Source organism: Hemitrygon akajei, chromosome 11 (assembly GCF_048418815.1).
Source record: "Hemitrygon akajei chromosome 11, sHemAka1.3, whole genome shotgun sequence".
Lineage (NCBI taxonomy): Eukaryota > Metazoa > Chordata > Chondrichthyes > Myliobatiformes > Dasyatidae > Hemitrygon > Hemitrygon akajei.
In genome coordinates, this window is record NC_133134.1 from 7,459,981 (window position 1) to 7,482,690 (window position 22,710).

Consider the following 22,710-nt stretch of genomic DNA (forward strand, 5'->3'; position numbering starts at 1 on the left):
TAGTTTTAAAGTTGCACTTCAGACATCTCTGACCAGGTCACTGGTTACTTGCCCATTCCGAAGTGTCCTTTGGATGAGGAATGCACCACTTGCTTGAACCATTATAATTTGGAAGTACCAGAATTTAACCCAGCAATAATGAAGGGACAGTGATATGTTTCTAAGTCAGGGTGGTATGCAACTTGGAGGGGAATTTCCAATTCTGCCCAATTTACACGGGTATCCAAGTAGTAATCAATTTATAGGCCATCCTGTTTTACATTGAGATTCTTGACACAAAAATATTTCCAAGTCAGTTTTCCACCAAGCTGAGTTCATTGTACCTTGCCTAGAACGGTTACTGCCCAGACTGAGAGATGTCCTAAAGGCTCATCAGTGACCTCCCATCCTCCTACAGCAATGTCATGAAAGGGATCTGGTAGTGGTCCAGTAATTTGTGAGGGAATCTGGAAAACAAAGAGACAACTTAAAGACACCACATAATAAGGTTTCATTCCACTCCTCCAGTTCAGTCAATTTCAAAGTAGATACATCTGGATTTAGAAGACCTATGCAACTAATCTATCAACAAGTGGATGAGTTAAAATAGATTACTTCAGTAACACACTTCAAAGGATACATTTTTGGCTATAGTAAACACAAGCAAGTCTGCAGATGCTGCAAATCCAAAGCATCACACACAAAATGCTGGAGGAACTCAGAAGGTCAGGCAGCATCTATGGAAGTGAATAACCAGTCAACATTTCGGGACGAGACCCTTCATCAGGACTGAGAAGGAAGGAAAAAGATGACAGAATAAAATGGAGGTAGGGGAAGGAACCTAGCTGGAAAGTGATAGGTGAAGCCAAATGGATGGGAAAGGTCAAGGAATGGAGAAGAAGGAATCTGATAGGAGAGGAGAGTAAGCCATAAGAGAAAGGGAAAGAGGAAACCCAGGGGAAGTGATAGGCAGGTGAGGTAAAAGGTCAGAATGGGGAATAGAAGAAGTTTTTTGGGGGGAATTGGTTCACCAGAAGGAGAAATCAATAATCATGCCATCAGGTTGGAGGCTACCCAGATGAAATACAAGACTTGCTCCTCCACCCTTTAGCACAAGAGGAAACTGTGGACTGACATGTCGGAATAGGAATGGGAATCAGAATTAAAATTTGGCCACCAGGAAGTCCCACTTGTGTATGATGGAGCAGGGGGTGCTTGATAAAACAGTCCCTCAATTTACAACAGGTAAAGGAGGTAGAGGAGGCCACAATAGACAACCCCAGCAGATTTGCAGGTGAAATGTTGCCTCACCTGGAAGGACTGGTTGGAGCCCTGAATGGACGTTAGGGAGGAGGTGTATGGGCAGGTATAGCACTTAGGCTGCTTACAGAGATAAGTGCCAGGAGGGAGATTAGTGGGGAGGGACAAACGGACAAGGGAATCATGGAGGGAGTGATCCCTTGCAAAGCACGGGAGGAGGGGTGTAAATGGCAAAGATATGTTTGGTGGTAAGATCCTTTGGAGATGGCAGAAGTTGCAGAGGGTAATGTGTTGGATGTGGAGGCTGATGCAGTGGTACGCAAAGACAAGAGGAACTCTATCACTGTTAAGGCATTGGGAAGATGGGGTGAGTGTGGCTGTTTAGGAAAAGATGGAGATGCGAAACCCCATTCTTTAAAGGAGGACATCTCTAAAGTCCTGAAACAGAAAGCCATGTTTGAGAAATTGAGAAAAGGGAATAGCATTTCTACAGGAGATTGGGTAGAAAGAGGAATAGTCAAGATAACCATGGAAATCAGGTTTATAAAAGATAAAATTAGCTGTAGACTACCTTGGTGTGACCCAATGCCTAAAATACAAACGTTTGTATATAAATGTTTACACCATAGAAAGCATCCTTCCTGAATGCATCAGGGTTTGGCATGGTAAATGCTCTGCCCACGACTGCAGGAAATTGCAGAAGTGTGCACATAGCACAGCACATTACAGAAACCAGCCTCCCTTCCATTGTCTCTGTCTATATTTCTTGCTGCCTCAGTAAAGCAGCCAACATAATCAAAGATTCCACCCACCACAGTCATTCTCTATTCTCCCCTCTCCTATTGGGCAGAAGATACAAAAGCCTTAAAGCACATACTACCAGGCTCAAGCGCAGTTTCTACTCCAGCTTTATTGAACGGTTCCCTAGGATAATAAGATGGACTCAATCTACCTTGTTATGATCTTTCACTTTTCTGTTTACCTGCACTGCACTTTCTCTGTAGCTGTTACACTTTATTCTATATCTATTATTGTTTTGCCGCCTTCTACCTCAATGCACTGTGTAATGAACAGTATGCAAGACAAGCTTTTCACTGTATCTCGGTATATGTGACAATATTACTAAATTTGTTGATAAAGTTCAAAAGGAGGCTATTTGGTCCAAAATCAGTCTGTATTTGCTATGTTAGTTCATAGAACATAGAACAGTACAGCACATTACAGGCCCTTCGGCCCACAATGTTGTGCCGACCTTCAAACCCTGCCTCCCATATAACCCCCCACCTTAAATTCCTCCAAGCCTCCAAGTTCCAAGTCTACACTCCTATTGATGATACCAAAAAGGCTTATCTGTGGAATATTATCCTATCAACATGTTTCACAAGAAACAAAAAACTTGGCCCATGTTTTTCAGCTTTGAATCACAATGCTTTCCCATAATCAAATGGAAACATTTAAATTAGCAAAAGCTATTAGTAACCAAATGGATAATGAATTTGTGCCAGACTGATTTGACGCAAAAAATTATTGAACCATTAACACTGTCTCACGGACATGTTCAATGACTGACTGCTTTGATTAGCAAATGTACAGTTGCAAGAAAAAGTTTGTGAACCTATAACAATTACCTGGTTTTCTGCATTGATTACTCATAAAATGTGGTGTGATCTTCATCCAAGTCACAATAACAGACAAACACAATCTGCCTAAACTAATAACACACGAACAATTATACTTTTCATGTCTTCATTGAACACATCGTTTAATCATTCACAGTCCAGGCTGGAAAAACTATGTGAACCCTTGAATTTAATAACTAGTAGAACTTCATTTGGCAGCAATAACTTCTCCTGTGTTGCTGATCAGACTTGCACAATGGCAAGGAGGTATTATAGACCATTCCACCATACAAAATTGGTTCACTCCATCAGTATTTCTGGGATATCTTGCATGAACAGCACTCTTCAGGTCATGCTCAAACATCTCAATTGGGTGAAGGTCTGGACTCTGATTTGGCCATTCCAAAACATGAATTTTCTTCTTTTTAAACATTCTGTTGTTGGTTTACTCTTACTTCAGCTCATTGTCTTCTTGTATCATCCAACTTACATTAGACTTCAGTGATGGACTGCTACCCTGACCTCCTCCTGTAAAATGTCTTGATGCAATCTCTTCAGGGGCTTACATGGTGGGTGGTGGGAATGCTGATGCTTAATGCTAGAATAAGTGAGGGGAGAGGAGGGGGAGGGATGCTGCTGCTTGCTATAGCTTCTGCGTGGGAGGGGGCAGAGGCTTTGCAGTTCTTACATCTTTTTCTGTCATTCATTCTTTGGGAGTTTTTCTTCTGTTTCCAGGAAGTCTGCGGAGCGTAAGAATTTCAAGTTGTATATTGAATTCATTGTTCCCTCAATAATTACAAGCCCTGAGGCAGCAAAGCAGCCCCAAACCATGATGCTCTTTCCACCATGCTTCACAGTTGGGATGAGATTTTGGTGTTGGTATGCTGTGCTTTCTTTCCTCCAAACATAGCGGTATGCATTTCTGCCAATATGTTCAACTTTTATCTCCTCTGTCTTCAGAACATTGTCCCAGAAGCTTTGTGGAACATCAAGGTAGTCTTTTGCAAACATGGGACGTGCAGTAATGTTTTTATTTGGAGAGCAGTGGTTTCCTCTGTGGTGTCCTTCATGAACACAATTCTTTTTCAGTGTTTTTATTATAGTAGACACATGAACAGAGACTTCAGCAAGTTCTAGAGATTTCTGCAGATCTTTTGCTGTTCCCCTTGTTTTTTTCACCTTCTTCAGCATTACATGTTGCACTTTTGGTGTAATTCTTGCAGGACGCCCATTCCTAGGGTGATTAGCAACAGTACTGAATTTCTTCCAGTTGAACACTCAGGTCTTTAGAAATGCTTTCGTAGCCTTTTCCAGATTCATGCATCTCTACAGTTCTTCTTCTAAGATCTTCTGAAAGTTGCTTTGATTGAGTCATGGTGCACATAAACAGACCTTTCTTGAGAAAAGAAAGATCTGTCATTAACCTGACTTTGTGTTTCTTTTTTTTGATAGGGCAGGACACCTCCACAACCCACACCTCCAATCTCATCTCATTGATTGGAACACCTGACCCCAAATAGCTTTTGTAGAAGGCATTACCCCAGAGGTTCACATACTTTTTTGAACCAAGACTGTGATTGTTTAGATGCACTCAGTATTGACAAGAAGAAGTACAATTGTTTGTGTGTTATTAGTTTAGGCAGATTGTCTTTGTCTATTATTGCAATTAGATGTGTAACTAATGCAGAAAACCAGGTAATTGGAAAGGGTTCACAAACTTTTTCTTGCAACTGTATGATAAGACCATAAGATATAGGAGCAGAATTAGGCCATTAGGACCTTCAAGTCTGCTCTGCCATTTCATCATGGCTGATCCAATTTTCCTCACAGCTCCATTCTCCTATCTTCTCCCTGTATCCTTCATGCCCTCACCAATCAAGAATCTATCAATCTCTGCCTTAAATATACATAAAGACAGCCTATACAGCTGCCTGTGGCAAAGAATTCCACAGATTCACCACTCTCTGGCTAAAGAAATTCCTCCTCTTCTCTGTTCTAAAAGGACACCCCTCTATTTTGAGGCTATGTCCACAGGTCTTAAGACTCTCCCATCATAGGAAACATCCTCTTCACATTCACTCTATCAAGGCCTTTCCCCATTCGATAGGTTTCAATGAGGTCACCCCTATTTTCTGAATTCCAGTGAATACATGCCCAGTACCATCAAATACTCTTCTTATGACAAGCCATTCAATCCTGGAATCACTTTCGTGAACCTCCTTTGAACCCTCTCCAGTTTCAGTACATCTTTCTAAGATAAGGAGCCCAAAACTGCTCACAATACTCCAAGTGGGGCCTCACCAGTGTTTTATCAAGTCTCAACATTACATCCTTGCTTTTATATTCTAATCCTCTTGAAATGAATGCTAAAATTGGATTTGTCTTCCTCACCACAGACTGAACCTGAAAACTGACCTTTAGGGAAACCTGCACAAGGACTTGCAAGTCCCTTTGCACCTCAGTTTTTTGTATTTTATCTCCATTTAGAAAATAGTCAACTCTTTCATTTCTTCTATCAAAGTGCATGGCCATACATTTCCCATCACTGTATTCCATCTGCTATTTCTTTGCCCATTCTCCTAATCTGTTTAAATCCTTCTGTAGCCTCTCTACTTCCTCAAAACTACCTGCCCCTCCACCCATCTTGGTATCATCTTTAACCTTTGCAACAAAGCAATCATCTGCATCATCCCAATCATTGATATATAACGTAAAAAAAATTGGTCCCAACACAGACCCATCTGGAACATCACCAGTCACCAGCAGCCAACCAGAAAAGGCTCCCTTTTTTCCCCACACTTCTGCCTCCTGCCAATCAGCCACTGCTTTATCCATGCTAGAATCTTCCCTGTAATACCATGGGCTCATAGCTTCTTAAGCAGTCTCATGCGTGACACCTTGTCAAAGGCCTTCTGAAATTCCAAGTACACAACATCAACCAATTCTCCTTTGTCTATCCACAATGATTCAACACCTCCAACCCAATGTCACCTCTTTTTAATGGTTTGATTTCATTTTTTACCAACAGAGCAATATTGCCCCCTCTGCCTTCCTGCCTGCCCTTTCAATATAATATGTATCCTTGGATATTAAGCTCCCAGCTACAATCTTATTTCAGCCATGATTCAGTGATGCCTATAACATCATACTTGCCGCTCTGCAACTGTGCTAAAAGTTAATCTACCTTATTCCGTACACTGCACGCATTCAAATATAACACCTTCAGTCCAGTTTTCACCCTTTTCAACTTTGTCTGTCTTTTATGTTGCAACTCATCCTATTCACTGCAATTTTGCCCCCATCAATAGCCTCTCCTCGCTACAGCTTGCCTCAGTTTGTAAACCAGCTACTTCATCTTCAGCACTATTATCCATCTTTCCTACAATACTTTTTGCATTGAAACATAGTAGCTCAGGACTCTAGTCCCACCATGCTCAACCTTTTGATTCCTAATTTTGTCTGAGGTCTTACCACCATCTGCCCCCATAACCTCTCCAATAACTGATCTGATACTCAGGTTCCCATCCTCCTGCAACTATGGTATAAACAGCTTTTGCCCAGTTCTTTGTTGTTTGACTGCCCCTCAGTTTGACGAGAGATCATCCCTAACAATCAGGCAAACTTCCTGTATATGTATCTCTATACTAGCCTCTCTAGCACTGAGGGCATCTTCAAAAAGACAAAGCCTCAAAAGGCAGCCTCCATCATTAAGACACTCCCCCCCATCCCCCAGGATGTGCTCTCTTCTCATTACTACCATTGGGGAGGAGATACATGAGCCTGAAGACACACATTCAATGTTTTAGGAACAGCCTCTTCCCCTCTGCCATCAGATTTCTGAAATGACAATGACACTACCTCATTATTATATATTTATTATTGTAATTTATAGTATATTTTATGCATTGCACTGTATTGCCTCTGCAAAACAACACATTTCACAAAATACTGTATGGCAATGATAATAAACCTGATTCTAATAAAGGATTATACTGAATGCACAGTGTTCTTAGCTTATTCTAAATCAAGTTTAAGCTCAAGTTTATGGTTATCTGACTACATATATACAACCAAGTAAAACAATGTTCCTCCGGACCAAAGTGCACCTACAATACATATATCATATAAAGATATATGAGAGTACAGAGGAGATTTACTGGAATGTTACCTGGGTTTCAGCACCTAAGTTACAGAGAAAGGTTGAACAAGTTAGGTCTTTATTCTTTGGAGCGTAGAAGGTTGATGGGGGTCTTGATAGAGGTATTTAAAATTATGAGGGGGATAGATAGAGTTGACGTGGATAGGTTTTTTCCATTGAGAGTAGGGGAGATTCAAACAAGAGGACATGAGTTGAGAGTTAAAGGGCAAAAGTTTAGGGGTAACACGAGGGGGCATAGCTGTGTGGAACGAACTTCCAGTAGAAGTGATAGAGGCAGGTTCCATATTGTCATTAAAAAAAAAATTGGATAGGTATATGGACAGGAAAGGAATGGAGGGTTATGGGCTGAGTGCGGGTCAGTGGGACTAGGTGAGAGTAAGCGTTCGGCATGGACTGGAAGGGCCGAGATGGCCTGTTTCCATGCTGTAATTGTTATATGGTTATATGGTTAAAGCACATAAAACTAAACATTACCACAATTTAATAAAATATAATAATATAAAATATAACTATAAATGGGATTAGTATGGCCCAAGTTGACATGGTAATTCAGCACATTTTATTCACAATCACAATTCAGAATGGTGCCTCGGGATAATCAGATAGATATCTTGCATTAATCATTTATAGTAATCCATTATTTCTTTCTGTTTTTATTTGCTCCTGCTTATGCTAATAGACAAAACATTGCCAAACAACAGTTGAAATGGCACCAATCATTGTAACATGATTTCCCCACCCTTGTGTGAAGGGTGGAAGAAATCATTTTGCCTGTTAGAAGTAGTTTTTACTTGTTCACAGCTTAGTTGTTGTATCCATTTGGAGCAGGAACAATGTTTCATTTAGCTGTATACATGCATAAAGGTTGAATGACAATTAAACTTGAATTTTTCAAGTTTTTTCTATCAAATCCAAGAGAAAACTCAAAGTCCTGCACAATGTTTATCATCTCTCTCAAGCAACATCATGAAAGCTGATTATTTAGTATGACCACATTGCTCAATGCTGTGTGTGTATTGACTTCTGTGTTTACTTAATTACAACAGAAATTACATATCAAAAGCTACACTGCAGACTGCAAAGGTTCAAAGGTTCATTTATTATCAAAGTTTACCACTTTGAAATTTTTCTTCTCCAGATAGCCACAAAACCAAGAAAGAAAAGAACCGGCAGCACAATCATCAACCCCCAACTCACTCCTCCCCACACAAAAAAACAAACAAAAAAATGGAACAGGCATGTTGACCCCCAAATCCCCTTCCTCACATACAAAAAGAAAATGAGATAGGTCAGGCAAAGACACAGAGTATAAAAAAACTATAAGACTATAAGACTGAAAAGAAGTCTATAGTCTAAGTCCATATCTAGAACAGAGAAAACCTGGGTAACATTCTCTGGGCCCAGCGGCAAGCCTTTCCCTGTCCATAGCAGAATGATATCACCAGCGATCAAAAAACAGTCTCCCCTCCCTTTACCAAAGTGATTCCAACAGTGATGAAAAGCTAGTCTTCCCTCTCCGCAGCAGAACAATCTCACCAGCGATCAAAAGGCCGGCAGCCGGCTCTCACCTTCCACATTCGCCTCTATGTTTCTCCCTCAATCTGCCTCATTCCTTTAATTGGTGAACAATGGAAGATTTAATTGGCAAGATGTTGAACATTGGCTCATGCCCCATCCCACAACCCTCTTGCCACGAGGTTCGGGCACACTGTCTCTGTGTCCCAGAACTCTCTCAGAGCCTGCAGAGCACTGAAACACCCAATCAATCTCCAAACTGCAAATCACAGGCTCCAACAGTTCCAGAACCACATTCAAAATAAAAACAAACGTAAAAGATATAGAAGAATTGAAATATATGGTTTTGTGGTCTGTCTAGAAGATCTTGACTGAAGGAGCGTTGTACGCCGGTGCCATCTTTACCAAAGAGTTTCTCCACTGCAAAGGGCATCATAGCATGTAGGCAAGTGTCTTCCTTGGCACAGTTTAGGAAGAAGACATTCTTCCCCAATTCTTGAACAATTTATTTATGTCGGCATTTATATATTATTTAGAGATACAGCATAGAATAGGCCCTTCAAGCCATACTTCCTCAGCAAACATCCAACAACCCCGATTTAACCCTAACCTGATCATAGGACAAATTTGAAATGGTCAATTAATGTACCCGCTACATCTTCAAACCGTGGGAGGAAATCGCAGTGTCCAGAAAACCCCCACATTCCATGGGAAAGCCGTTTTGACTCTTTTCAGAACAGTGCTGGAATTGAACTCCGACAGCCCGAGCTGTAATAGCATCACATTAACCACTGCACTACCGTGGTGTCCAACCACATATACAGATGCATAGAACGTGCAAAGCACAGGCTTTTCAACCCATGGTGTTGTAACAACCTTTCAGCTTACTCTAAGATCAATCTAACCCTTCCCTCCTACATAGCCCTCCATATTTCTACTATCTATGTGCCTATCTAAGAGTCTCTTAAAAAGCCCCAATGTATCTGCCAATACCACCACCCCTGGCAGTGCATTCCACACAGTCACCATTCTCTGTGTAAAAAACCTATCATCTGACATTCCCCTCCCCCTATACTTTCCTCTAATCATTTAAATATTGAGCTCCCTTGTACTTAGTGAATTAGAATATCTCATGCCATGTATATCATAATTCTAGCATATCCCAACATCTTGGAATGGGATTCATTCTTAGCCTATCTGTTTGAAGCAAAGATAGTAAATATGTTATTGTTACCAGAATTGACAAATATGGAGTTTACAGAGCCGGTCAGCACAGAGAAAGGCCTTTCAGTCCATCATATCCTTGCCCATCTATTGACAAATCCTGTTGCAAGGTTAAGACTTCCCACAGATACCACTTGACCTACTGAGTTTCTCCAGCAGATTGCTTGTTCCTATAGCCATACCCTATTGATAGGACAATGCAGTAATTTTACTTTCAGTACATGCTGTCTTTGGGTTACAAATACCTGAATTATAGACACACCTACATGTGAGCAAGCTCCCATAATATTGTTAAATTTGGAAGTCTGACTTGTACATAATCTATGAAAGACAGAAATAGTTTCCTTTCTCCAACACTTAATTGTTTTTCTCTTATTGGTCTGAAGCTCTCTTGATGTTAACCATTATAAAAATATGGAGGTACGGTTACTATACCAAATTATTTTTTAAATCTATTTTCTAACTTATGGAAAAAAAAGCCATTATTCTCCTTTCACTGTGAAATGGGTGACATCTCTCTGTCCCTTGTTAGTGAGAGAGAGCCTGTGGCATGTTGAACTGTTGGGTAAACAATAGTTTTTGTTGACTGCAGAACATGGTCTCTCTTTGGGTGCTTTGCTATTGCTTGGTGGGTGGTGGGACTGACGCTTTTTGCTGAAATGGGTGGGGGCAGGGGGGTGATGCATTGAGGCTTTGCTGCTGTTTGCATGGGAAGGGGTCAGAGGGGTCTTTGGAGTTCTAACATTTTTCTGTTGTTCAAGCTTTTGGAGTTCTTCTGTTTTTCATGGATCACTGTATACATTAAACAAAACCATTTGTTACCTGGGAACAGCCTAATTTTATAACTTTTAGATTTATCACTTAAGAAGAAAGCAAATGAGTACTTGTATACAGTAAGCAGTGGACAAACTCATCCCATTTATAATCATACTGTTCGTAAGTTAATTCAATATATGTACTACAAGCCCTCCACATAGAAGATTTGAACAGCAAGTTTAGTCAGCAGTGTTATCTTAAATTACTATAGGATTCTTAGAGCCAGCTGGAAGGTCTACGAACCTTCGCCCAGGTGTTGCATGACTTATACCTCCTGTATCGGATCCATCGGCGCCGACGCACGTAAGAGTTCCAGCGCTTATTTTTTGTATAAGTGGCAGGAAAATCTAGGGCATAAGTCCAACCCTGAAACAAATGGGTTTAGGTGTCAAGTTACAGGTTTCAAGTTAGTACCATTAGTACACTGCAGCAAGGTGAATGGCATGTCTCTGTCTATAAACGTGGATTTGGCAAAAATTATTTCCAAATAAGAGATACAGTTCAATGCCATTCCATTCCCCATTCTGGTTACCCTCTCTTTTCTTCTCTTCCTCGAACCTGCCTATCACCTCCCTCTTGTGCCCTCCTTCCTTCCCTTTATTTCATGGTAATCAGCAATACATTATCTTTGCATCTACACTCAGTGGCCACTTTATTAGATACCTCTTGTACTTAATAAAAGAGACACTGAGTGTATGTTTAGGGTCTTCCACTGCTGTAGCCCATCCACTTCAAAGTTTGATGTGTCATGCATTCAGAGATGCTTTTCTGCACACCACTGTTGTAACATATGGTTACTTAAGTTACCGTTACCTCCTTGTCAGCTTGAATCAGTCTGACCATTCTCCTCTCATCTCTCTCATTAACAAGGCATTTTCGCCCATGGAACTGCCGCTCATTGGATGGTTTTTGCTTCTCACACCATTCTCTGTAAACTCTAGAGCTGGGGTTTCCAACCTGGGGCCCAAAGTCATATTACTTAATGGTATTGGTCTGTGGCATAAAAAAGGGTTGGAAACCCCTGCTCTAGAGGCGGTTGTATGAAATGCCAGGAGATCAGCAGTTTCTAAGATATTCAAAACATCTCATCTGGCACCAACAATCATTCCAGCAATAGAACTGAACCTCTTAACCATGTCTGCATGCTTTTACCCACCGAGAGCTTTCACACGACATTTGCATTAACAAGCAGGTGTACAGTTACACCTAATAAAGTGAACACTGACAGTTTATCAGTACCAAGTGGTCCCAATACAAACAGTTATTCATTATAATCTCTTACCCCTTTTTCTGTTGGCTCTCCTCCAATATTTTCATCCACGTACCAGCTAGATTCCCACTCCCAGTGTTCTGATGCAAGCTTGAATTTATTGAGAGGTTGATGCTTCAATCCTGTAACATCACTCCACTGCCAGCGGTCACTGGGTAACAAGTGGTCACTGAAACCATCCACCGGATTCCAGCGCTACATAAAATAGACCAAACAAATCTTAAGGATAAAGTTATTAAAAGATTAGCTTTCTTTGTCATATGTACATTAAAACATATAGTAAAATGCTTTCTTTGTGAACAATGACCAATGCAGTCTGAGGATATGCTGTGAGCACCCAGCAAGTGCCAACATAACATGCCACAACTTACTTAGCCCAACCCGTACATCTTTGAAATTTGGGGGAAACCGGAGCAGCTGGAAGAAACCCATGTGCCCACAGGGAGAATGTACAAACTCTTTACAGGCAGTGGTGGAATTAAACCTTGATCACAATCACTGGTACTGTAAAACGCTATGAAACCAATACACTACCATGCCACTCTAATCTGAGGCATAAAGCACAAAAAATCCACACATTTGTCTCTAAAAAATGGTCTTGTTGTCCAAATTGCAACACAGCACAAGTGGAAATATAAATATTCATCTTCCTATAAGAATATAAAACACATGAGCAAATTAGGCCAATCGGCCCATCAAGCCTGTTCTGCCATTCCATCATGGGTGATTTAATATCTCTCTCAATACCATTCTCCTGCCTTCTCCCTGTAACCTTTGACACTTTTTGCTAATCAAGAATCTATCAACATCAACAATATACCTAATGACAGAGTCTCCAAGCTGTCTATAGCAATGAGTTCCACAGATTCACCACTCTCTGGTTGAAGGGTGATCATATTTATTTCTACAGCGACAACCACCCAAATAAGTAATTGGATAAGAAATTTATATCTGTTCAGGGAATACAATGTTGAATTTTGACCCCACTGGTACTTAGTATGAAAACATATATACTGAAACATTGCAATCAAACCCAAACACCCAAGTGTTATATGATCAAAGATGCAGTCAAAAATCACTCTGGTTGGTTTCTAAAGATCAGAGCTGAAATAAACGGCTGCAGCAGAGTCTTGGCAATTTTTATATTTTCTCCCAAAGCTTTCAGCACGTGAATTAGTCAGACATAGTCATAGAAAATCACAACACAGAAACAGGCCCTTCGGCCCATTTAGTCCACGCTGAACCATTTACACTGCCTTCTCCTACTGACCCACTCTGCACCATAGCCCTCCATACCCCTACCATCCATGTACCTATCCAACTTATCTTAAACATTGAAATCGAGCTCGCATGTACCACTTGCACTGGCAGCTCATTCCATACTCTCACACCCTTAAACATTTCACTTACACCCTTAACCCATGACAGTCATCATATTTCACTCTGGCGGGAAAAATCAGCTGCTCATTTACCTAAACTACACCAATCACCGCACTTCAGAGCAATTAATTGTGTGTTTTTCTATTTGTCTGATGAGATGTGGACTTGTCCATCCCTAACTAGAATCAGTGGCATTGCTTGGATTTGAGCATCAGCAAGACTGTGTAAAAGCAACAGATTTTCATCTGTAAAGAATAGGAATGATCCAGAAGGTTATTAAGATCATTCACAATCATCCTTATTATAACTTTATTTTTCTTTCAGGCTTATTCAATTAGTTAATTATTATCCAGGAGAGCAGGATCACATAATGGTTAACCAATGATCGGGGTTCAATTCCTGCCACTATCTGTAAGGAGTTTTTAATGTTCTCATCGTGACCGTGTGGGTTTCTTCTGATTGGTCCGGTTTCGTCCACATTCCAAACTCGTATGGGTTAGGGTTAATAAGTTGTGGGTATGCTACGTTGGCATCAGAAGCATGGAGATATTTGCGGGCTGCCCCAGCAGATCCTCAGACCATAATGGTCATTGATGTAAATGACGCATTTCACTGTACATTTCGATGTACATGTGACAAATAAAACAAATCTAATCTAATCTTTTCTTAACTTTCCTTGGAATTTGAACTCACATCATGGGATCATGAGTTCAAGTAACCCAATCGCTGACTCCGTAACACAACTTTTCTATGTTCCAAGAGTACTACATTACAAAAATTCTACACTATACTGTTCCTCAGTCAATGAAAGCCATAAATAGCAGTGACGGCATGGCAGCGTAGCAGTTAGCGTAATGCTATCACAGCACCAGCAATCAGGGTTCAATTCCTACCGCTGTCTGTACAGAGTTTGTACATTCTCCCCGTGACTGCAGGGGTTTCCTCTGGGTGCTCCAGTTTTCTCCCACATTCCAAAGACATATGGTTAGGGTTAGTGAGTTATGAGCATGCTATGTTGGTGTTAGAAGCCTGGGACACTTGTGGGCTGTCCAAAATTTAATGCGAACGATGCATTTCACTGTATATTTCGAAGTACGTTTGACAAATAAAGCTAATCTTTAATTATGTACATAAAACAGTTACAACTTCACGTATATACAAGTTATCTCACTTGAAATGATAACTCATATACACCAATTGTTATCCAACTTGAAAAATCCATACCTGATTTTCATAGGTCTCTTCTTGGTATCGGATTGGAACATCGTTCATGTGGACATAGACGTAGATTTGCTGGTCACATGCAATTCCCCAACAGCATTGCTTGACAGCTGCCAGTCTCTTAAATTCCAAGCTTGCATCTTTGCACAACTCCCAGTACTGACTGGCTGTCGAAAGAGTGTACACTTTGCCATGTACATCTACGGCCCATAGAAGGGAGCTGGGCATGGCTGCCTCTAATTTTAAAAAAATGCAAAATCCATTAGTAATCCAGATTTAGACTATAAGATTTAGGAGCAGAATTAAGCCAATCGACCCATCAAGTCTGCTCCACCATTCAAATGGCTGATTTTTTTTTAACCCCATTCTCCCGCCTTCTCCCTGTATCCCTTAACCCTGTTATCAATCAAGAACCTATGAACATCTACCTTAATTACACCCAATGATTAGGTCTCCACAGTCGTCCATGGCAACAAATTTGTCACCCTCCAGTTGATGAAATTCCTCCTCATCTCCGTTTTAGAGGGACACCCCTTTATTCAGAGGCAGTGGCCAGCAAACCTAGACTCTCCACATCCACCCTGACAAGGCTTTTCAGTATCCATAAGACCATAAGATATAGACATAGAATTAGGCCATTTTGTCCATCAAGTCATCTCCACCATTTCATCATGGCTGATCCATTTTTCCTCTCAGCCCATTCTCCTGACATCCCCCCATATTCCTTCATGCCCTGACCAATCAAGAATCTATCAACCTCTGCCTTAAATATACATAAAAGGTTTGGCCTCCACAGCTGCCTGTGGCAAAGAATTCCACAGATTCACCACTCTCTGGCTAAAGAAATTCCTCCTCATCTCTGTTCTAAAAGGATGCCTCTCTATTCTGAGGCTATATCCTCTTGTCTTAGACTCTCCCACCATAGGAAACATCCTCTCCACATCCACTCTATCAAGACCTTTCACCATTCGATAGGCTTCAATTAGGTCACCCCTTATTCTTCATAATTCCTGTGAATACCGGTCCAGAACCATCAACACTCTTCATATGACAAGCCGTGCAGTCCTGGAATCCCTCACCTTCTATCTCAGCACGGAAAATTTTCCAGCAGTACATTCCAGTGACCACCTTTCACTGAATCTATTCATATACAGGAGGCTGATTCATCAAGTTAACCACTGGCAATTGTTCACTGTCAGAAATGCTAACTATAATGTCCTATGAAATGGTACAGCGTTATTCAGATGGACATTTAAGAGACTCTTAGGTAGGCACAAGGATGAAAAAAATGGGGCACTATATGGGAGGGAAGGATGAGATTGATCTTGGAGTAGGTGAGTGGGTCAGCACTACATAGTGGGCTGAAGGGCCTGTGCTGTACTGTTCTATATTCAACAGTCACATTTTGTTCGTTCATTAGTTATATGCCTTGCTGTATGACATGGGGACCATAGTCTTTCAATAACCATGATTGTTCTTGGCAAATATTTCCTACAGAAGTGGTTTGCTATTGCCTTGTTCTGGGCAGTGTCTTTACAAGACGGGTGACCCCAGCCATTATCGATACTCTTCAGAGATTGTCTGCCTGGTGTCAGTGGTCACGTAACCAAAACTTGTGATATCCACCGGCTGCTCATACGACCATTCACCATCTGCTCCAATGGCTTAACGTGACTCTGATTGGAGGATTAAGCAGCTGCTACACTTTACCCTAAAGTGACCTGCAGGCTAGTGGAGAGAAGGAGCACCTTACACCTCCTTTGGTGGAGATGCATCTCCACCCCGCCACCCTAAAAGTCAAGTGGGACATCTAAAAACATGGTTCAAGTACAACAGTATTTCAACTGGCTCTGAAATTTCCAGCTTGCTATCTGTAAGGCCCTCTTCTGTTCAAGGCAGGGGAAAACAAAACTGCATATTCCCAGTATGAGGCTATCACATAGTCCAGACCAATAATAATGTTAAAATTGGCTGAAAAATTGCCTGCAAATAAAGTGCCAAAAAGTTGAAAATTAGTTGTTTCTAATTTCAAATATCTGGCACCAGCAATACTTTTGTCTTGTCTTAATGAGTTCAAAGTTTCGATCATTTCAGTTAGATCTGAACAATTTGACATTGTTATACAACTTCTAGCATATGGGGATGTGCATTTAATCCAATAGGATGGAGAATTGCAAGAAAATTAGCTGAGACTCATTGGCTAAAAGGCAATTAAAATAAATTTAAGGCAATCAAATCATAGCCAAAAACTTGAGATGACAAGAAAGTATTTTTTTAAAATAAGTACCCCATAAGTTGTCCTGTTTCCCAAAAGAACAATGAGAACAGGTTTAATAGGAGCTTTCAGAGAGAAGTCAGTCCATATTTAAAATATTAGCAGAGCTGTGAGGAAAGCACAAGGGAGTCTTTGGAAGATAGGCTGAATGCACTCCTGTGCTGTATCATTCTCTGAAAAGAGATCTTCATCTGCTATTTCTTATAATCTATCTGCAATATAAATTGCCTTAAATATCAAGGATTAAAAATCAGAATACCTAAGTGTACAATACAGGTATAATTTTGTCCAGTGATACCCACAAAATTGTGAGTTTATAAACCTTGCAGAATATTGGTAGCTTGGGTTGACTATTTGGAAGTTTGGTTGATCTCAGAGCATGGCTAAATGTTTGCAGACGTTTCCGCTCCTATCGAGAAGTCATTATCAGTGCACAGTTGAGGGTGTTGTCTCCTCAGAATGCTGGCTTGTATACTCCTCTGGGCTCCTATTGATTAGTTGTCGTGATCTGGTTGGATATAATCTCAGGATCTGGACAGCGAAGCAAACTCTTCTGACAGACCTTCTTCAGAATCTTCTACTGCTAAACTGTTCACAGTGTTTTGAACCAACCAAGCAGATAATGATATTGCACACAAATGCTGGAGGAACTCAGCAGACCAGGCAGCATCTATGGAAAAGAGTACAGTCGACGTTTTGGCATCCATAGATGCTGCCGGGTCTGCCGAGTTCCCCAGCATCTTGTGTGAGTTGTTTGGACTTCCAGCATCTGCAGATCTCTTGTTTGTAATCACGAGTCTGATCAATATCCAGTTATTACCCTTCAACTATCAGACATTTGAACTAGAAGGGATAACTTCACTCAAATTCACTTGCCCCATCACTGAACTGTTCCCCACAACCTATGGACTCACTTTCAAGGACTCTTCATCTCATGTTCTCAATATTTTTTGCTTATTTATTCATTATTATCATAGATTTTCTTTCACATTTGCAGTTTGTTGTCCTTTGCATATTGATTGTCCATCCTGTTAGATGCAGTCTTTCATTGATGCTATCGTGTTTCTTGGATTTATTGTGTATGCTCACAAGAAAACAAATCTCAGGGCAGTATATGGTGACATATACAGTATATACTTTGATAAATTTACTTTGAACTTTCAGGTGATGAACTCTGGTGAGGTAGACAAGGGCAGGACCAAAACAGTAAATGATAGGGCCCTGGAAAATGCTGTGGAATAGAGAGAACTAGGGATACAAGTACATAGCTTCCCTGAAAGTGGAGACACAGGTAGATAGGGTGGTGAAGAAGCATTTGGCACGCTTTTTCATTGGCTGGGGTACTGAGCAAAAGAGTTTTGTGTCATGCTACAACAGCACAAGACAGTGATGAGCTCCACACTTGGAACATTGTATGTAAATCTAGTTGCCCAGATATTGGAAAGACATAATTAAACTGGATTGGGTGCAGAAAAGATTCACAAGGATGTAACTATGACCTGAGGGCTTGAATTGTAAGGAGAGACTGAAAAAGCTGGAAGGTAGAAGGCTGAGAAGTATACAATATCATGAAGAGCACAGAAAGGTTAGGGGGCACAGTACTTTCTTCGTGGGCTAGTGAAGTCTAAAACTAGAGGTTATGGATTTAAGGTGAAAGAGGAACAATTTAAAGAGGCCTGAAGGGCAACTTTATGTACACACTTGCTGGTGGATATATGGAGCAAGCTGCCAGAGGAAGCTGTAGAGGCGCATACAAATGCAACATTTGGACAGTTACATAAATAAAAAAAGTTTAGAGATGTAAAGGTAAGGATTAAAGTTTTACTTTACTTGTCACATGTACATTGAAATGCACCGTTTGGATCAAATCAAATCAGCAAGTGTCACCACGCTTCGGGCACCAGAATAGCCATGCCACAATTTATTAATCCTAACCTGTACATCTTTGGAATGTGGTAGGAATCTGGAGAACCTAGAGGAAACCCACACTGTCATTGGGAGAACGTACAAACTTCTTATGGACAGTGGCGGGCATCGAACCTCAGTCTAATAGCTGGTGCTGTAAAGTGTTGCACTAACCATTACGCTACCATGCCAAAAAGGTTAGAGAGATACAAGCCAAAATGTAGGCAAATGGGACTAGCTCAGGCACACATCTTGGTCAGCATGGACAAGCTGGGCCAAAGGCTCTACTTCTGTGCTGTCTGTAGGTGCTGCATTTCATGAACCTACTACTTAAGTATCCATACATTCACTGGAAATTTGTAAAATGAACACTTTGAAAGGGTCTGATGGGAGAGATGCAAAGAACATGCTTCCTCTAACTGCAAGAGTCTAAAATTAGGATGCATCAGAATAAAAGAATAAAAGATAAGTCATTTAAAACTGAGACCAAAAAAAGAAATCACCCTTAAAGTCCATATCTTTTAGAGTACTCTGCCACAGAGAACAGAAGTATTTATATATACATATACACACACGCACGCACGTCCCATTTGCCTATATTTGATATATATACTCTTCCCCCCACCCCCCGGGTCATAGCGTTCGGTCTGCTTTTGTGCTTATGCAATAAAGACATCAGTTGAAATAAATGAGCTTTTCTCATCTGTCATCATGGACTAAATGCTTGCCACAGTATATTTTATGTGCTGTACTACTGCTACTGCTAAACAACAAATTTCACAACATACGTAAGTGATATTAAACCTGAATCTGACTTGGTGAGCATGTGGACCTGAGGTACAGAATAACCTTTGATGTATGTATTCATTGATTGAGATACAGCACAGAATATGCCCCTCCGGCCCTTTGAGCCGCATCACCCAGTAATTCCCCAATTTAATCTTAGCCTAATCACAATGACCAATTAAATCTACCAATCAGCATGTCTTTGGACTGTGGGAAGAAATTAAAACACCCAGAGGAAACTCACAAAGTCAAGGGGAGAATGTATAAACACCTTATAGGCAGCGACGGGAATTGAAACCAGGTCACTGGTATTGTAAAGCACTATGCTAACCACTATGATACTGTACCACCCCATCTAATCCTACTGAATGGTGGTGGACTAAGCTTGAGGAACCATGGTCAATTCCTGTTTCTGATGTTCTTGAATCACAAGTTCCACTTTCAGAGAGTGTATCAAACACTGCCTCTTCAAACCCTCCTCAAAACATCTTCTGTATCCCAAAGTGCTTTATGCAGCTCAATTTGCTGTAAGCCACTCTAATTTTCCAAAAACTGACTTTAAAAACAATAAAGAAACAGCAAAGGTGAGATATAGAAGAGTTCGGCTGTTATTATCATGTTGGAGAGCTGCGTTTCTATAAGTGAATACAGGTTAGTTTCTTTACGATAGTACATGCTCTGAATTACAACACTGCTGTTCCCAAAGGCCCAAAAACTAGGGCTACGTCCACACTAGACTGGATAATTTTGAAAATGCCAGATTCGCGTAAAAACGATAAGCGTCCACATTAGGCGTTTTAAAAAATATCTCTGTCCACTTTGAAATGGATATTTCGGCGAATCTCCTCCTACTGCGCATGTGCAGGACACATCTACCGAAAACAGGCGATATGTTTGGTGTTGAATCTTGCTGTGAAAGACGGTGCGTGTTTGTTCAGTTACAGACTAGAAAAACTTAAAAGACGGACAGCTGTTGGTTCTCACGCAGGAGGACTTAAAACTAAAAAAAAAACAAATACTGGAGCGTATGGAGGCAACCGACAGGGAGTTCACGGACAGTATGACCCAGCTGACGACGAACATTGAAAAACTGACTAACTCTGTTGTATTAATAAAGCCCCTTGTTAAATGTATAAAACATGTCTGCATCAGTATTATCTTGTATTTCCATACAATGTTACATTAGGCTGTTACACATCTATTGTCAGAGAAGTACTTACATAAGTAGGTAAACCACCTACATACCAGCAAGGTCAGAAAACAGGGCAAAGTGAGTATACTTATTTATTCAGTAAGTTATGGGTCAAAGTGTTTGGTGAGTACATTTCTAACTCTTCTGGCTTCAATCTCGTTGCCGTCTGTTCTGAAATTGTTAGGATGCGTTCAAGAAAAAAATGAAATGGCGTGCTGCCATCACCATCTCTCATGAGAGTGTTTTCAGATTTCTCCAGTTACCCCGTCCACACTGATCTGCCTGAGCGGCGTTTTCAAAATGACACACCCTGGAGAGCATTTCTGAAAAGCTCCGGTTTCGGGGGACAAAAACGCCATTTTAGTGTGGACAGAAGGTAAAAACAAAGAGAAAAAGCTTTGGTTATGGATTTATCCAGTGTAGTGCGGACGTAGCCTAACTCTAACACATCAGATTCACACCACTGTCAATTGCTATTGTTACTTAAGTACCTTGATTGTCTTTCAAATGAACAATGAAACACTCAATAAAGAACTCCTCATGAGAAAGTGAAACAAACCTAATTTGATGGACCCATGCACATTCATATCTGTTCAGCAATATCATGCAAAGTGCTAATGTGTTTTTCTGTCATGAAATTGCATTCTCAGTTTAGAATCAGGATCAGGATTTATATCACTAACAGATGATGCAATATGCAACATATTGATGCAGCTATAAAGAAGGTAAGACAGCACCTATATTTCATTAGGAATTTGAGATTTGGTTTGTCCACTAAAACACTTGAAAACTTCTTCAAATTTACCTTGCAGAAAATTTTGACTGGCTGCATCATCTTCTGGGGCTACCTCATAAGATCGAAATAAGTTGTAGAAAGCTGTAAAATTAGTCAGTTCCATCATGGGTACTAGCTTCCATAGTATCAAGACATAGGAAGGCGGTGTCTGTCATTAAGGATCCCCACCACCCAGGACATGCCCTCTTCTCACTGTTTCTGTCAGGCAGGAGGTACAGAAGCCTGAATGCACACACTTCCTGATTGGAACAGCTTTTTCCCTCTACCATCTGATTTCTGAATGGACATTGAACCCATGAACACTACCTCACTCCTGACGAAGGGTCTCGGCCCGAAACATCGACTGCTTCTTCCTATAGATGCTGCCTGCCCTGCTGTGTTCCACCAGCATTTTGTGTGTGTTACCTCACTACTTTTCTGTTTTTGCACTATTTTTTTTTACTTAACTGTTTAATAGACATATTTCTGCATCAGTCTTCACTGTGAAAGACTGTGATACTATGGTGGAAGTTCCAGGTGTCAGGGGGCATGAAGTGTGTTAAGTTACCATTACTAGAGAGAAGGTTCTTGGGAAACTGGAAGGTCTGAAAGTAGATAGGTCACCTGCACTAAATGATGTACACTCCAGAGTTCTAAAAGGGGTGGCTGAAAAGATTGTGGAGGCATTAGTAATGATCTTTCAAGAAATTCAAGAATCGCTAGATTCTGGAATAGTTCCAGAAGACTGGAAAACTGCAAATGTCACTTCACTCTTCAACGGAGAGAAGCAGAAGAAAAGAAATTATAGGCCTGTTAGACTGACTCAGTGGTTGGAAAGATGTTGGAGTCGATTATTAAGGATAAGGTCTCAGGGTACTTAGAGGCACATGATAAAATAGGCTATGATCAGCATGGTTTCCTCAAGTGAAAATCTTGCCTGACAAATCTGTTGGAATATTTTGAAGAAATAACAAGCATGATAGACTCACTTGATGTTGTGTACTTGGATTTTCAGAAGGCCTTTGACAAGGTGCCATGCATGAGGCTGCCTAATAAGCTACGAGTCCAGTGTATTGGGGAAGATTCTAGCATGGATAAAGCAGTGGCATAATAGCAGGAGGCAAAGAGTGGAAATAAAGGGAACCTTTTCTGATTGGTTCCCAGTGACTAGTGGTGTTCCAAAGGAGACTATGTTGGGACTGATTCTTTTAACGTTGTATGCCAATGATTTGGACGATGGAATTGATGGCTTTGTTGCAAAGTTTGCAGACCATATCAAGATAGATGGAGGGGCAAATAGTTTTGAGAAAGTAGAGAGACTACAGAAGGATTTG

General features: G+C 40.7%; 1 protein-coding gene across 1 annotated transcript in view; it reads right to left on the bottom strand.

Moving 5' to 3' along the window:
* tecpr1a (tectonin beta-propeller repeat containing 1a) overlaps window positions 1-22,710 on the bottom strand; it is a 101,766-nt gene that overhangs the window by 75,156 nt on the left and 3,900 nt on the right. Inside the window, exons 2-5 of the mRNA XM_073060178.1 lie at window positions 14,447-14,679; window positions 11,855-12,037; window positions 10,816-10,938; window positions 324-446 (exon numbers count right to left, since the gene is read on the bottom strand). Coding sequence (XP_072916279.1) covers window positions 324-446; window positions 10,816-10,938; window positions 11,855-12,037; window positions 14,447-14,671 — 654 coding nt within the window. The 5' untranslated portion in view covers window positions 14,672-14,679. The remainder of the gene's footprint in view (window positions 1-323; window positions 447-10,815; window positions 10,939-11,854; window positions 12,038-14,446; window positions 14,680-22,710) is intronic.